At 39.8% G+C, this 17423-nt stretch overlaps 1 protein-coding gene across 9 annotated transcripts in view; it reads right to left on the bottom strand.

Annotated features, from left to right (window-relative positions):
- The window catches only part of CDK19 (cyclin dependent kinase 19), a 191823-nt gene that overhangs the window by 14256 nt on the left and 160144 nt on the right, over positions 1–17423 (bottom strand). For all 9 annotated transcript variants that reach the window (XM_019443090.2, XM_019443091.2, XM_019443092.2 and 6 more), the window contains 7 exons: positions 14653–14784; positions 10355–10498; positions 10123–10192; positions 4660–4732; positions 3511–3608; positions 2403–2481; positions 1177–1443 (listed from right to left, as the gene is read on the bottom strand). In XM_019443090.2, coding sequence (XP_019298635.1) covers positions 1177–1443; positions 2403–2481; positions 3511–3608; positions 4660–4732; positions 10123–10192; positions 10355–10498; positions 14653–14784 — 863 coding nt within the window. The remainder of the gene's footprint in view (positions 1–1176; positions 1444–2402; positions 2482–3510; positions 3609–4659; positions 4733–10122; positions 10193–10354; positions 10499–14652; positions 14785–17423) is intronic.

Below are 17423 nucleotides of genomic sequence, written 5' to 3'. Positions count from 1 at the left end.
GGGCCCACAGCAACCCCCTGGATGAATATAGACAGGCCCATCAGACGACCCACCTCAAAATATCCATAGGCCACAAGTGACCAATGGGCTATGTACAACCAGGCACGTTACCAAAAAAAAGGGAGAATTCCTTACACCCCCATCCATACCTCCTCATCTTCCCCTTTTTAAAACAACCCCCCAGGGGCACCTGAGTGGCTCAGTCGGTTAAGCTGTCCCACTCTTGATTTCGGCTCAAGTCATGATCTCACAGTCCTAAGACTGAGCCCCATGATGGCCCCCTTCCTAGGCATGGAGCCTGCTTAAAATTTGCTCGTGATGCTCTCTCACTCTCGCGCACCCCCCCCCCCCCAATGTTCCTCTCCACCCCTCCCCCCTAGCTGGCAGTCCTCTTTCTCAAAAACAAAGCAAAACAAAACAGCCCCCACCCAGTGCCTCCAGGCTGTCCTGCCTACTGCTCTGTACTCAATACCCACTGCCTGGGGCAGACAGTCTCTCCCCTGTGGTCCAGGCTGCTGCTCCCTGGAGGTGTATCCAATAAACCTCTACCTCCTTTGTTCTTTCACCACACCAGTTTCCATCACAAGGAGGTCCCACATCTGGCGGCCCCCATCTCATCAAGAGAGATAGCACATTTAGACAGCTGTAGTTTTTTTTTTTTATCTTAATAATAAAAAGTATTTTCTACTCTCAAAAATGCTTCTAGTGAGATTTAACACTGATTTCTGAGAAGTCGCAATCTTAATCCCTTTCTGTGTTTACGCTACTTCCTATTTCCTCTCAGTGGCAGCAAATCTTTCTCTTCCTGTTGTCGAAAATAAATCTTTCTCTTACTGTTGTCTCTCTTCCAATTGCTTGTCTAGTTCTCTTTTTCTGACCCAAACCTGACTGACAGCTGGAAGGGGAAAATGAGAAATTTTCTTTGAGGAGGAAGAGGCCTGTCTCACCCTCTCTCCTCAGGATGTCAGGAGAAGCAAGTCAAGAAATGAAATGTTCTCCAGTTACATGAAATACGACCCAAACCCTCATTTTCATAGCACGTCCTAGAAACAGGATTGTACCATTTGCACAGTGAAACTCTGGAGTTAAGTACTACTTAATTCTAAGAGGGTCTATTACAAAATCCACTTCCCATTTCTTGTTTGAGCGTGAACAAGAACAAATTCAGCGCAGTACCTGATAATCTGCCGGCATAACGGGCCCGCCGGAGTTGGCGCCCGAGGGCGCGAGGCGGGGCTTCTTGTTCGGAGGCACCTGATTGAGGCCGGAGTCCTGACTGTGCTGCAGCCCGGCTCCCGCACCCCCGGCGCCCGCCCCGGCCCCGCCCGCGGTCCCGTTGGTCTGGGTGCTGTTCTGCTGCGGCGGGGGCGCCTGCGGGGGCGCTGCTGCCTGCTGCGGGGGAGCTGCGGGCTGCTGATGTTGGTTCTGCTGCTGCTGCTGGTTCTTGTAAGAAAAAGAAAAAAGGCAAACTTGGTATGGTACTAAATCAACAGGACACTGCTGTCATTTACTTGATGGGCACCCGCGACGGCCCGCCAACCTGGGGACGGCCCGCCAACCTGGGGAGCGACCTACGGGGGACACCAAAGTGACTGCCAAGACCAGAGAAGGAAGCAGACCGTGGGGGGGGGGGGGGTGCGGGGGGAGAGGCGGGAATACAGCATCCCCAAAGGTCAGAGCACTGAGTCCTGAACGGGATTCATTCTGTAAAGTTCGTTTACATTGCACAGTGGTCCTCCACATCAGCCACTGGAGAGCACATAGGGCACACAGGAGAGTTCTGCATTCATTAAAACAGCTGTGGGTGCCTGGGTGGCTTAGTGTTAGGCCTCCCACTCTTGGTTTTGGCTCAGATCATGATCTCAGGGTTCGTGAGATCAAACCCTGCCTCCCGCTCTGCGCAGTCAGCGTAAGTAAGCTGAGCCAGTTTGGGATTTCTCTGTCTCCCTCTCTCTGCCCCTCCCCTGCTTACTTGGGCGCTCTCCCCCAAAATAAATGAATAAACCTTAACAAATAAATAAATAAAACTGCTGTTAATAGTCTTCTCGATCATGATTTTGGAAGAGTGGAGGGATATGGGGAGGGCCTGATCTAGCCAATTAGGAGCAAAGAACAGAACGGTGCTTTGAAGGAAGCCTGAATCAAGCCATGGTGATGACACTGAACAAACAAAACACAACCATTAAGGATCGGGGAATAAAATAGGCTATAAAACAAATCAGAAGCTCATTCATCTGTAAACTCATGATATTTCAAATTGCAAAGTACATCTACAATAAAGTAAGCACATAATTAAAATAGAAGGCAGCCAAATACATAGGAATCATTAAATTGTACTTCCCTAAATTCTCTTTTTGCCTCCCTTACTCCCTGGAAATAGAAGTGTACCGCGTAGCTTATACCTTGTCACCTTTCTCTTCAGGTTCATCTTCATTAAGGAATTCTCGTTTGGGGTACGGAATCTGGCAGCCAGCAAACACACTAAAAAATCATTTTTTTAAAAAAAGAATACATATCAGGACCTAAAATCCACAGTATCATTGACCTTGTTAATTTTAAAATTCCACTTTTTTTTCCTTAACATATTGCCTACTCTTCATCAATAGCTACTGTTTGCTGAATGTCTCCCAAGACAACTTAATTTAAGCAAATAAAAAAAGAATTTTGGGGGGTATCTGGGTGGCGCAGTCGGTTGAACGTCAGACTCTCGATTTCAGCTCAGGTCCTGATCCCAGTGTCACGGGATAGAGCCCTGAGTCTGGCTCCACACTGACCATGGAGCCTGCTTAACATTCTTCCTCTCTCCCTCTCTCCCTCTCCCTCCCTCCCTCTCTCCCTCTCTCTCTCTCTCTCTCTCTCTCTCTCCCTCTCTCTGCCTCTGCCCCTCTCCCTTACTTGTGCGCTCTCTCTCTCTAAAACTTAAAAACAAAACAAAACAAGAATTTGTTGTCTAAGTCTTATACTAATTACCGCTTTCAATAATAAATCTTAATTGCCATTAGTTGACGTATATGATGTAGAGGTTTCTCCACACAAACTCAATTAGTACTAAACAATAACTGAATTTGTAATTGCCTCAACAATGAAAATAGTTTTTTTTTCTTCAAGAAAAGCCACATCTCTAATAAATACAAGCATATGGGTATAACAAGGATGGGAAATGCAGGGGTTTTGGTAGCACAGTGGATGCACAGACTTTTAAATTTCGCAGTTCCCTACTGAGTTGGTTTAAACTCATCTGCCTGACTATAAACATCCCACCTGTTCTCAGTTGTAGTTTTCCCTGTAACACTGAATGATGGTCATTCCTAAAACACCTGTTTTCATTCACACCTCTCTAGAGCGCTGCCTGTTTCAGAATATAGTCCCTTTCTCTCCAGAAGTTCTTCTCCAAGGTAGGATTAATGGAAAACTTCAGTAACCCTATAGGAACAAGTGCTTCTCTTACTTTAGTCACCGTCTGACATCCTCAACCCGGAGCAAAGGACACGGAAAATGTAGCGTACATACTCTAACGTTGGCAAGGGGTCCTCCTGAAAATAGGGATCCTGTAGAGCTTGCTCCGAGGTAATTCTCTTGGTTGGATCCATAGTAAGGAGTTTCTGAAGCTAAAGTAACACATAAGAAATCAATAGCACATGGAAAGGTTGTTTATAAATCAATGTTTTGGCTTTTGTATTAATGTCTAGCAGGATTAATATCAAATGCCATTTCGTACAGCTCACCACAGATTAGTATGGAGCAATTGGCACACTACATACATTTATGTAAAATTGGTAGAAATCATTAGCGTTAAAGCCCTTTTGCTATGTCATTTTTTTTTTTCTGCTGATAAATCAGAAAAATTGGAAAAAATTAAGTCTGGAAGTCAAGAGTGACATCTCAAAAGAAAACTATTTGATGTTGCCTTAGCATCCACCAATTTCTTTTCGTTCTAAAAAGGAGGAGGGGTGCCCGGGTGGCTCAGTCGGTTAAGCATCTGACTCTTGATCTCCGCTCAGGGCTTGAACTCATGACCTCATGAACACCATGCTGGGTGTGGAGCCTACTTAAAAAAAGGTGGGAGGTGTCTTGGGGGTCTCAGTTTGTTGAGTGACCAATTCTTGATTTCGGCTCAGGTCATGATCTTGAAGTTCATGGGTTCAAGCCCCACACAGGGCTCTGCACTGACTGCTAAGACCCTGCTTGGGGTTGTCTGTCTCCCTCTCTCTCTGCACCCCCCCCCCCATAAATAAATAAACTTAAAAAGAAAAATCACCAGTTTGGGGCACCTAGGTGGCTCAGTCAGTTAAGTAAGCTTCCAGAGTCTTGATTTCAACTCAGGTCCTGATCTCATGGTTGTGGGATCAAGCTCTGTATGGGGCTCCCTGCTGTGTATGGAGCCTGCTTAAGATTCTTAAGATTCTCTGCCCCTTCTGGGCTCACGCATATGCATGTGTGTGTGTGTGCATGCATGCATATACTCAAGAAAGAAAGAAAGAAGAAAGAAGAAAGAAAGAAAGAAAGAAAGAAAGAAAGAAAGAAAGAAAGAAAGAAAGAAAGAAAGAAAAAGAAAAGAAAGAAAGAAAGAAAGGAGGATAGCTAGGACAATTCCATGAATGAGACAAGATGGGTCTGTGCTATGGACCCAACTTCCCCATCTGGCAGAGAGGCACCTACCAAGAGGAACACTTTGCTGTCAGGCTTGACCTTGTGTTTCTCCATGTACTTTATGAGGCTACTGTTGGCATACCTGCAAGAACATAATAATCACACATCACTGGAAACACTCACACTTTTTTTTCAAATAATGTTTATTATTGAAGTACAGTTTACACAATAAAGCTCCCAGATTGGTTTTCCTATAAGGTATGTGTTTAGGCCATTGTCTTTTCAATGATTAGTGAAAGAATACGTAACCAAATATTGGTAAATGTGTGCAGTGGGAATTGTTAAACACAGTATGTAAGAGTTTCTATTGTTACAATCTCTTTGGGAAATAATTACACATTAACCACTAGAGCTGAAAATGTGAACAACCTATAAGCTAGCAATTCCCTTCCTAGGTACATACTCCAAGAGATTCCTTTGTGCATGTGTATCACAGGATGTGTGAACAAGAATGTTCTTAGCATTCCTGTAATAGAAAAAACTGTAAACAACACAAACGTCTACCAATTAAAGAATGGGTACATTGTTACATATTCACAGAATGGAATATTGAACAATAGTTAAAATGGGGGCGCCTGGGTGGCGCAGTCGGTTAAGCGTCCGACTTCAGCCAGGTCACGATCTCGCGGTCCGTGAGTTCGAGCCCCGCGTCAGGCTCTGGGCTGATGGCTCGGAGCCTGGAGCCTGTTTCCGATTCTGTGTCTCCCTCTCTCTCTGCCCCTCCCCCGTTCATGCTCTGTCTCTCTCTGTCCCAAAAATAAATTAAAAACGTTGAAAAAAAAAATTAAAAAATAGTTAAAATGAATACAGAGGTTGAGTGGGAAATAAAAGAAAGAAAACTACAAAAGAAAATACAAACTGTAATATAATTTATATGAAGATAAAAGATATATTAAACTGAGCAATAATTTATTTGGAATACATAACACCTGTAGCAAAACTATAATGAAAAATGTGGAATGACAAATACAAATTCAGAATATATGTTCTTTCCTATATATGAAATATTTCACATTTAAAAAGGTCAAAAAATAAGTAACATATATGTTCATGGTAGAAAATTTAGAGAATATAGAAAAGTATAAAGAAAAAAACTGAAATCACTCGTAATCAAGCCACTCAATGATTAAAACAAACAAAAAAATACTGCCAAGATTTTGCTAATTTTCCTTTGACATTCTTGCTATGCTTTTATATATATGACACAGACACAGAGGGATTTCTGTTTTGTTTTTATAAAATTGGGATCACACTATACAAATTGTCCTCTTTTCACTTAATATTGTTTCATAAACATTTTTCCTTGTTCAGTGCTCTCTAAACTACTCATTTGCAGTGGTTATATATGTATATTCCTAGTGTTACTGATGTTATTTGTTTCACAATAGTTAAATACAGGTCTTTGTAGGTTAATCGGATCGGGTCCACATGGTAGGGAAACAATACTGCACATAGGTGGGAAACAGAGATCCCTTTCAGACCCTGACTCAGTCATTTACCAGTTGTGTGACCTTGGGCAGTTAGTTAACCCTTATGAAAACCTTAGCTTCCTCATCTGAAAACTAAAGATTACAATTATACGTCTCTTATAGAGTGTTGTGGGGACCATATGAGAAAATGCAGGTAAGGGCTTAGCACCACACCTGACACATAATAAACACTTGGTTAGCTACCTGTGGCTGCTCTGATTGCTTCCACAGGATAAATTCTTGGGTTTATTAGGTCAAAGAGTATGTGCATTTCAAAGCCAGTTTTATGTGCTCTAAAACCTTGCTACATGAACCTGGCCCTCAGATCAGCAGCATGGGCCCCGAGAGCCCACATTAGAAATATAGATTCTCAGGCCCTATCCCAAATTCAGAATCAGAATCTGCATTTTTAACAAGGTCTCCAGGTGATCTGTAGGTACATTAAAGTTTGAGAAACATTTTTCTCACCAGTGGCATACAAGGAAGAGGGCCCATTTTATCATACCCTTGCCAGCCCTAGGTATGTTCATTTTTAAAATCTTTGCCATGTGAGTCTGGGTGGCTCAGTCAGTTAGTGTCTGACTTCGGCTCAGGTCATGATCTCACGGTTCGTGGGTTCGAGCCCCGCGTCAGGCTCTGTGCTGACAGCTCAGAGCCTGAAGCCTGCTTCAGATTCTGTGTCTCCCTCTCTGTCTGCCCCCTCCCCACTTGAACTCTCTCTCTCTCTCAAAAATAAATAAAAATTAAAAGAATAAAAATAATAAAACAAAATCTTTGCCATGTATATATAAAATTTTTTCGGGGCTCCTGGCTGGCTCAGTCAGTAGAGCACGCAACTCTTGATCTCAGTTACAAGTTTGAGTCCCACATTGGGTATAGAGATTGCTTAAAAATAACATCTTAAAAAAATTAAAAAAATTTTTTTTCCTCCAATACTAGGAACATTTTTATTAGCAAGGTAACCACTAAATTTATTAATGGGAAGAGATTTTAAAGTTTATGCAGAAATGTAGTTTGTCTACATACATGTCTTTGGTCTTTCTGTCGAATCATTGATTTCTCTGGGTTAACTCCAGATTCTAAGTTATTTGTTTCTATCATAAGATCAGACTGTGCTTATTGTAACATTCAATTTAAAGTCAACTTCTAGATTTCCTTTTAATCCTATTTTCACGTTGCCTTCTACTTAGCTAATAAAAGCTGACACTTTAGAAAGATTACAGAAACTTCTATCACTATTCTTCCTGATTCACTTTAAGAGTAATTTTTTTCATTCTTTTCATCTGATATAATGAAAACAAGTTATTTTTCCTTTGAGATAATTTTTTCTGGAAAAAAAAATTTTTTTTAATGTTTATTTATTTTTGAGAGACAGAGAACGAGCAGGGGAGGAACAGAGGGAGAGGGAGACACAGAATCCGAAGCAGGCTCCAGGCTCTGAGCTGTCAGCACAGAGCTTGACGTGGGGCTCAAACCCACGAACCGTGAGATCATGACCTAAGCCGAAGTCAGTTGCTCAACCGACTGAGCCATCCAGGTGCCCCTGGAATTTTTAAATAATATTTTACTTCAGTGGCTTGTATGTACTACTACATTAGATTTAGCTAATTAAAAAAATTTTTTTAATGTTTTATTTATTTTTGAGAGAGAGACAGAGACAGAGTATGAGTCGGGGAGGGGCAGAGAGACAGAATCCAGGAAGCAAGAGCCTGACATGGGGCTCGAACCCATGAACCACGAGATCCGGACCTGAGGCAAAGTCAGACACTTAAACAACTGAGCCACTCAGGCGCCCCTAGATCTAGCTAATTTTTAATAAACTCCTTTCATCTTATATATTAGTAGCTGCTTTCATGGGGGTACAATTGTTTGCTTAAGACATATGGGCTCTTGTTGCTGAGCTTTTCCTATGACTTTTCTGAGTTTCATTTATCTTTTAAAGCTCTCCTTTTATTTCTAGTTACTGTAAACGCTGTAATTTTATGTGAAAATTTTCCTTTGGTCTTTAAACAATAAGTGTTCACTGCCGACATTAATATTCTCCATCTTTTATATTATTAGCATGTCTTCAATTACTTGAACCACTTTCATATAATGTCCATTTGACAGTAACTACTGAGCATGTACTATGTACCAGGCCCTGGGTATACATATAGTGATGGATAAGAAAGATATAACCCATACTATCTAGAGGGAAGGCAGATAAGTATTCAAAAGCTAACTGTAGGGGCACCTGGGTGGCTCAGTCAGTTGAGTGTCCCACTCTTGATTTCAGCTCAGGTCATGGAATCAAGCCCCACATTGGGTTCTGTGCTGAGTATGGAGTCTGCTTGGGATATTCTCTCTCTCTCTCTCTCTGTCTCTCTCTCAAATTTTTTTTTTAAAAAAAGGTAACTGTAGTGCAAAGTCATCAGTGCTGAGAGAAACAGCCCAGGATGCAAGAGAGGAGTACGTGACTCAGACCTAGAAGGTCAAGGGAGGCCTCAGCAGGCAAGTGATGCCCAAGGCAAGACCTAAAGGACAAGTAGAAAGGAAAAATAGGAGTTAATCTGAAGAAATGAGTGGGAGTAAAGTACATCCTAGACTGAAGAAACAGCATGTGTAAAAACCCAGAGGTCAAAAAAAAGCTCTGGGTTTTCAAGCTTCTTAAAGAAATTCATGCTGTCTAGGCTGTAGAATACAAAGTGGACAGTTGTGTAGGAGATGAATTTGGTGATGTAGAAGCCAGAGCTCTGTAAGCCATACTAAGGAAGTGAGAGCAATAGTGAATTGAGAGCAGCAAGGAGACCAACATGATCAAATTTGCTTTGGGCAATGACTGTGGTATAGACAGTGAGTTGGAATAAAGACTGGAGGTAGAAATACCACTTGGGAGGCCACTGCAGGATCCTAAGCGAGAGAGAGAGAGGTCTAGACTGTAATAGTGGCAGAGTAGATGGAGAGAAATACAAAGACCTACTAGATTTACTAGTTTTTTGGATCCTACAGGGTAACATGGAAGAGAAGGCGATAAAAGAAGGATCAGGGATATGTCAGGTCTTAGGCTTGAACAACTGGGTGAATCATGGAGTCGTTTCCTAAGATTGGAAATACAGCGGGAGGAAGGTATGGGAGGATAGATGATGAGTTCAGTTTTGGACCTTTAACTTAACGTATTTATAGAAATTTCAGGTTGGGATTCCATGAGGCAATTAGACAAATGGGTCTGAAATTTGGAAAAGAGATCTGAGTCGGATGCATAAACTGGGAATTATTAGCATCATCGATGGTAAACTGTGGCCAATAAGATCAGAGAGACTGCCCGGGACAATGTCCAGAGTGAAAAGACAGCCCAAGACAGAACCTTGAGTAATACCAGTGCCATCTTTAAGAGAGAGAGACAGGAAAAAGACCCCACCAAGGACTGTGTAAAAGAGGGGCCAAAAATGACAAGTGCCATCCCCTCCTTCTCTTTGTCATGTCTGCTTTTGTTCCTACAAGCTATCCTGTCTTGACATTTCCTGTTAAGTCGCCCAGAAGAAAACCTCTTCCTCTAGGTGTGTGCATTTGTAACAAACTCCTCGCACTCTGTCACCTTTATTCTCTCCCTCCTACTCAATATACACATTCCCACCAGTGTGTTTTATCCTGCTTCCAGGCCATGTGGCCTTCCTTCTGCTGTCCTTCCTGGTTGCCTCACCCGGCATTTCAGTCACTAGTCATTATTCAGATAAAGATCAAATCACAGTTGTAGCCTTGAACTGAGCCCTCATCATGCTAAAACAGGAGACACATTTAAACATGATACTGACCCTTAAGATTCTTAAAAGTTTATAAAATACTACAGCCTAAGCCTAACATGTATGTTAGCAACATCTGGAAAATCTTCTTTAAATCATAAGCATAATTAATACATTAAAATCTAAATTTCTGCTTTAAATACTAATCTATATCTGTTTTTTAAAGGATTAATTTAAATATTCCCAGTGAAGTTACTACTTATATTTAATATGAAATTACTTACGTTGTTCTTCTAAAGTCTTTCTGAAGTGTAGGGTATTCTGGCATCTTTCTAATATCTTCCCAATCTTTATCTTACAAAAAAATATCAAATATTGTTATAGAAAATAATGTTACTTCTATCAAAAATCTATTTTAGCTTAAAAATATACATAAAAATACACAAAATATGCTTTTGAAAAGGAATTATTTTGAAATATGACTCAAATATTATTTTGAGAAGAAAAATAAATTACCTGCAGGAAACCCCATGACACTAAATATCCGATCTAGTTGATCATGATGAAAGGGATTGCTTGTTTTTATATCTTCCTGACGACAGTGAAAAATAGGTTCTGAAGTCAACAATTCAGCAAATATGCAACCTATTGCCCATATATCTATGAAAGAAGAAGAAGTGTTTGCACACATTTATTATATTTCTTGGGTTATAACTCTTAGGTATAATCATAACCTACATGTAAAAATACTTTTCAGTGATGAAATATACAAAGTATGATAACTATATTAAGAAAACATATATATGACATGAAATAGCTGTTTCATCATGTAACAGATTGAAAGCCAAATAAAAAACATTTACTTGTAAATTTCCTAATGAAGATACACTTGGGAAACTCAATTTAGCAAGCAAGGAATTTACATTTAGGCAAAGCCTTTCTAACCACTATTAACAATGTAGTCAGCGAAGCATTCAACTGATAATCTAATACAGGGTATAAAATTCATGACCTGGTAGACTAAGACAATATCATCATCAGGTATATAGTGATTCATTCCTTTAGTCAATTAACTGCATAATGATAGAGCATAATTTCTGATTTAGGAGTCTAGACAAACAGGACAGACCATATAAATGATTTGCAAAAAACTTAACTTTTGTTTGAAAGACTACCAACTTCAGTTTTTCCAACAAATTGTAAGGTCTAGAAGCTAATAAATACAAGTATATATGGGTACAACATGACATCAGGAGAGAAGTTATTTGAACATAATCACTTGGATTAAGCTGTTCCATTGCTCCAATATTCCAGGAGAAAGTTAGGCATCTTTAAAAGTTTTACTAACCATTTCAAATCACCAGTTTTAGATTATTCTATTTGGATTTTACACATTGAAAAATTGTAATTTAGATTCTAAGACTATAATATTATATTTGCAATGCTTTGCCAAATGTATAAGTGAATTTTTATAAGATATATATTCACACTTGCCCACTTAAATAAATACTATGTCGTATTTTTTTTTAAAATAATAATGCACAGACTACAGTATAGGATAGAAAAGCACAGTGTTTAGTAGCCTACTAAATGTGGGAATCACATTCTGTAGACAAGCTAATTAAGGAAAAAGTCTAATTATAGCCATTAGCTAGAATTAACATTGGTATGTTATTTCATAAAACAAATTGCTAAATGAAAAAAAAAAAACATAGTGTAATGTCTCACTCCATTCAGGAACAGTTTCCTTTCACATAAGTTAGCCTTTTGGATAATGGAAACATATCCCTTCAATACCCATTTTTTTATCACACCATTACCTGCCATCTAAAGAGGTTATAAAATATCATTTACTCTTTCTTAATGACTCAGAAGGGTCATCATCATCATAAGCATCCATCATGAAAGAGTAGAGTAATAACTCTTCAGTGTCTACTATTAAATTCTTTTCTCTCTCCCACATCATGTTGTTGTCACTCTTGCCTCTGACAGAGCTGCCTCTGATAGTCCCATCTCTCTTCCTGCTGGCTGCCTCTACTATGCAGTCGGCTGGGACTAGTACTGCATGTTTCTGGTCATGCCAATTTCTGGTCTGCCTTCCATTTAAAGGACAGGAGCCAGGATCTAGATCTCCTGAGAACTGCTAAGAGAAGGAACCTCAGAGTAGCAGGTAATGTTAAATTTTAGGGTTTCTTGCCTCATATTAGCCTCTAATTTTAAATGGTTATCTGGTTCCTGTATCATCTATACCCATTTCTCAGCTCTCAGATCTCAAGACTGTTCCTCCCTCCTTCCTTCCCTCCCTTCACACACACACACACACACACACACACACACACACACACACACACACACACACGCTGTCATTCCCCAGCCCCCCTAAATGTCACTCCATAAAACTTCACTGATATCAAATCACCGAACTCTTTTTTTTTTTTATATGCTCTGAATAGAAATAATACTCATTTCTGACATGAACCAGCTATAGAGAAGAGTAAGAATAAGTGAATGGCTATGTATTTATTCTATATATTTATAATGTCTGCTAGGAATATATTTCAAGCCTAAAAATAACTTATTTGGGGAATATTCTTTTTCTGGGTCTTCTTTCCTAGTGTCTATCCAGAAGGGATAACTGCAACTTAACTAAAATTAAAAATCAGCGATTATATTTTTATCTTTATCTGTAAGTTGTAAACTGATTTAAACTTAATTTCAGTTGTCCTTACCCTGAGGAAATAGGAAATATAGTGGATTTCTAATTCATACTCAGTTAGCTTTACTTCCCCAAAAGATATCTAGTTTTATTTCAATGGTAAAAGAGCTAGTCAGAAAATATTCATAGAACTGTGCTTCTCAACGTCCGGGCTGTCAAAGTGTGTGGACCATGTGCAACAGAACCATTTAATGGCACATACTACATATGGGACTTACTGCCACAGATTGGCTCTATCAGAATCTCTGAGAGTGGGACAGGCTTTGGTGGGAAGTCACTTAGTTTAACAGAAGGTTTTGGCTGAATCTGCCTTTTCTTACTGGAAATCTCCCTTGTAGATCTAGACTGTGAGCTTGGTAAGAGCCCAGCGCATGTCGATTTCTACTGTTAGCACATCCCCTACTTGCTGCCCTGTGTTCTGGGTTATCTCATCATCAGTTCTGTGCTGAGGCACCAACCTGGTGCTGCTCAACTAACATGCCTCTTTCTCTGGCGTCTCTTCAGTCTCCTGCTATCCCCCGGTGCCTTCTGAGATTGTCTAAGAGACTTTACTGCTCTGGATTGAGAGATCCAAGAGAAAAAGCAAACGCAATTATCAAAGTTTCAAAGACACAGCTCCTCAGTAAAAATCACTCACTGGAATGTAAGTAGAGTCAGGTTCTGATTTTAACCCCTCATTCTGAGAGCCCTCTATTCCTTCCGTCTGCTTGTGCAGTTCTGAATTTTTCACAGACAGCTGACCCTGTCCGTGGCTGAGAGCGTGGCCTCGGTAGCCTCTGAATGCAGCCTCACTGTGGGCTCAGCTGCTGGTGGAAGGGTCTAAGGTCGGTATCAGACTCCTCTACTGTCAAACACTCACGGGATTTTTCACTAATTGAACAAAATCTTTCGGCAATATTTACAAAGTATTACAAGATTCCAGCCCCTTGCTAGCGTCACCATACCTGGACAAAGTATATATACGCTCGGCGTCTCAGTTTTGCAGAAATCAGACCTGATAAATGAGGACATCACTATATTTTATTTTTTGTTTCTCCTTTTACCCACGTATAGGTTAGTTATCTATCGAATCTTTTCCAACATGGGAGCTTCCTTTGTAGTTCTTTGCATGTTACCAGGTTTTTCAGAAGTTTAACAGAGAAAGGTTTGTGCTCATCTGTTTTTAATAATTTCGTATTTTTGGTGCCTTTATTAAATAGAACTCAACAAATGCAGCTAAATGTAGTCAAAACTGGTATCAGTCTAATACCAGTAAACAGAAAATTCCACACAAGGAAAATTTCAAGAAATACATGCGGGAGATTTCGGCACCTTATAGAACTAGCCCATCATAGTGACAGTACTACCCACCTCTTCTCTTTTCACCTCTTTTCGAGAAATCTCTAGGTTTGAGTACAGCTCCCTCTTCCTGACTCCCTCAATTCGTAGCTGGGCCCAGAGAGGACACTGTAGTCATCAGGTAGCAAAACCCTTGTCTGTTCTGGAGCAGACTTTAAATCCTACAGAGAGTGTGTTTATAACAGGTTTTCTTACTCCATTTTTTCTCTTGGCAAAATGGCAAGAGGCTGAGCACAGCTAACCTACCCAGACTCTTATTTCCTCCTGTAATGGAGAAACTGCTACTCTGATCAGCGTCATGGTGGGAGAGAAAAATTAGTCACGTTACTTCTTGTTTAGGAAAGGACGGACGGACTGACTTTCCCCCAGTAGAAGGGCCTTTTGCCAACACCACACTATTCTTGTTTTCTGTTTTTCTTTTTGTGGAGAAAACAATTCTAGAAATCTCTCCAGTTCTTCTGATCGATGGTAGGTAAGTGCAAAATAAAACTTGTATGTTATCATTTCCATGGCAATTCAACCGGATCAGATAACTCTATTCTCTAAAAGAAAATGTTTTCTCCTTTTACAAGAACCATATTCTCCTACACGGTTAAAAATCCTAATCTACCAGAATATAAAATGCAGGAATACAGACGACAATAGGACTTTTACAAAGAGATATAAAGCGGTTTTTACAAAGCAGCTTCATAATTATTATACCATTTGGTATTTATGATAATTTGATGCTAAGATAGTAAATCATTTTAGACTAACTTACCAATGGCCTTTGTATAATGTCTTGCACCAAGCAGAAGTTCTGGAGCCCGATACCAAAAAGTCACAACTACTGGATCCAAATCTGCTAGTGGCTTTAGAGGAGAATTGAACAATCTGGCAAAACCCATGTCCGCTAAAAAATGAAATAAGTTAATATAAAACTCAGTCTGGCATGCTACTAGAACCATGCAAGGTTGATGACAACAGCCACTATTGAAGACAATAACTTTATAAAGCAATCCTTTTATTCCTTTTCAACCAGGGGTCTGGACCAGGCACCAGATCCCCCCTTCTGAGTAGATATTATTATCGTGCCTATTTTACTGATAAAGAAACTGAGGCCTGAAGATATTCTGACTTGCCCAAGGCCACAGAGCTAGTAAATACAGAGTCATAATTAGAATCCAGGTCTGACTTCAGATCCCTGGCTTTCAGAGACATAATATTCTTAAATGTTTTTTTAAACTGAAACAGTCTAAAAATTTCCATGGTTAATTATGACCTCTGGACGCCTCTGCATCTAAACACTGACTACATCTGAGTGTGGCGTGAGCTGGAATTGGCTCGTGGATGCATGAGAGCCAGTTTGTACACATTTCTCCCCAACACTGAGTTGAGTGATGTCATGCGACTTGAAATTGGCTACCATGGGAATATTTACATCATAGAAAACAACAAACGCTACACACTGGGGATTTTTTCCACCCAGGGAGCCATTGTTGGATAATTACCAGCACATCATATACATGTTTCCAGGAAAATGTATACAATACGTACGAGGTAATTTGTTATAATTTGTTATAATTCAGGGTGTAACAAAGGTCTATGCCAAAGCTAACTGAGTTAAATATTAGAGGTATACACAAGTAGTAAAAAGAATATTTATTACTATAATAAGTTCCTGGGTGTCTGGCTGGCTCAGTCGGGAGAGCATGTGACTCTTGATCTTGGGGTTGTGAATTTGATCCCCAGGCTGGGTGTAGAGATTACTTAAAAATAAAATTAAAAAAACAATCTACCATATAATAAGTCCTTGAGACTATCTAATTTTCTTAAGATTTAATAAATAACAAATACCTTTCATTTATCAAGTACTTCAGAATTACAGATGGTTTTCACATATATCATGTATCTCTTCATCTAATCCTCATGCTGGTTTAATAAGTATTTTGTTCCCCACTTCTGAGATGAAGAATCTAAAGTCCAAGGCAGTTAAGTGACTTTCCCAAGGTCACAGGGATAGCAGTAAAAATGCTAGTATTCAAACAAACCATGTTATAACTTAGCAGCTATATTCTTGATCATTGATCTGACATCCAATAGATTATACATATAACAATCACATATCACAGAGGTCAAATCACAAGAATGAAAAACCTCCGTAATTTGAAATATGTAATGTACACAGTATATTTTGCAGTATATTTTGACTGTATAAGTGGTCCCAATGAACTATGTAATAGCACATTAAGGTTTAATGTACTGTTTAATCATTTAATCTAAAACTACATGCTATAAACATATATTAAAATTTTAATTTACAGCGATTTTGTTCCTTTAGAATTTGAATATTTTACAAGGCTTTCTGAGAATGCTTTGGAGAACACAGGTCATAAAAAATAAGGCTATCCAAGGAAGCCTGTGCTGATGCCTACTGTTTCCTAACTAAATTTCCTCCATAGCAAAGACATTCAAAATCTTTCTACCAATATTACGCCTACTTCAAAGCACTGCTTTATGTATTTAATACATGCTGATTGTTGCTGATGGCAAAGTAATGTGATGAAATGTTTCACCCATTGAAAAGTATGTTATTTTTAAGTAAAAGCTGAAGCCAGTATTTCTCCCTTTATTCCCTACCTTCTTAGTTTTATATAAGCCTCATCTATTCAATGTCAGATGAAATCAAGTCCAAAGGAAACCATAAACATTCTTAAAAATAATTCCTGTCTATTATTTGAACTTTAAAGGAGTTTCAAACCATTTCTCAAATAATCACCAATGTAGACAAAAGGTAACTAACCTAAACATTCCTAACAGTTGTTTTCCTAAAATTAGGTATGAGTGAAACCGTTCCATTCAACAGATTGCAGTGATAAAATTCTGGTGTGAATGCTAATGAGACAGTATCAGATGAAGAAAAGCAGGAAAACCATGGTGTCTACCACCAAGGAACTGACATGAAGGTGAGGTGACAAAATACACAGAGTAGATAAAAACAGAAGTGCTGTAAGACTAAAGGTGAGTTATCACTGGCTTCTATTAGACTCTAAGTCCTATGAGGGGAGGGCATGTATCTCCTTCATGGCTCTATGTGGAACACTGGTAAACATTTGTGGAAGTGGGCCAAATTGAACATGGAACTTGAGCTGGATTCTCAAGGGTGAATCACTGAACAGTAAAAGGGGCAGGAAGCATTTCAGGTAAGACCTGAAGTCTTCAGGTTGCTGGGGAGGGGGAGGCTTAGGCACAGGGAAGGGCGCGATGCATTTCTCATTTGACTGTGCTTTTCTTTTCACTCAAAAAAGGACTGTGTGGGGCGCCTGGGTGGCTCAGTCGGTTGGGCGTCTGACTTCGGCTCAGGTCACGATCTCGCAGTCCGTGAGTTCGAGCCCCGCGTCAGGCTCTGGGCTGATGGCTCAGAGCCTGGAGCCTGCTTCCGATTCTGTGTCTCCCTCTCTCTCTGCCCCTCCCCCATTCATGCTCTGTCTCTCTCTGTCTCAAAAATAAACGTTAAAAAAAAAAATTTTAAAAAAGGACTGTGTTAAAGTG

Source organism: Panthera pardus, unplaced genomic scaffold (assembly GCF_024362965.1).
Source record: "Panthera pardus isolate Hobbes unplaced genomic scaffold, ASM2436296v1 HiC_scaffold_17, whole genome shotgun sequence".
In the NCBI taxonomy this organism is placed as follows: domain Eukaryota; kingdom Metazoa; phylum Chordata; class Mammalia; order Carnivora; family Felidae; genus Panthera; species Panthera pardus.
This window is presented reverse-complemented; position numbering and strand designations above follow the sequence as displayed.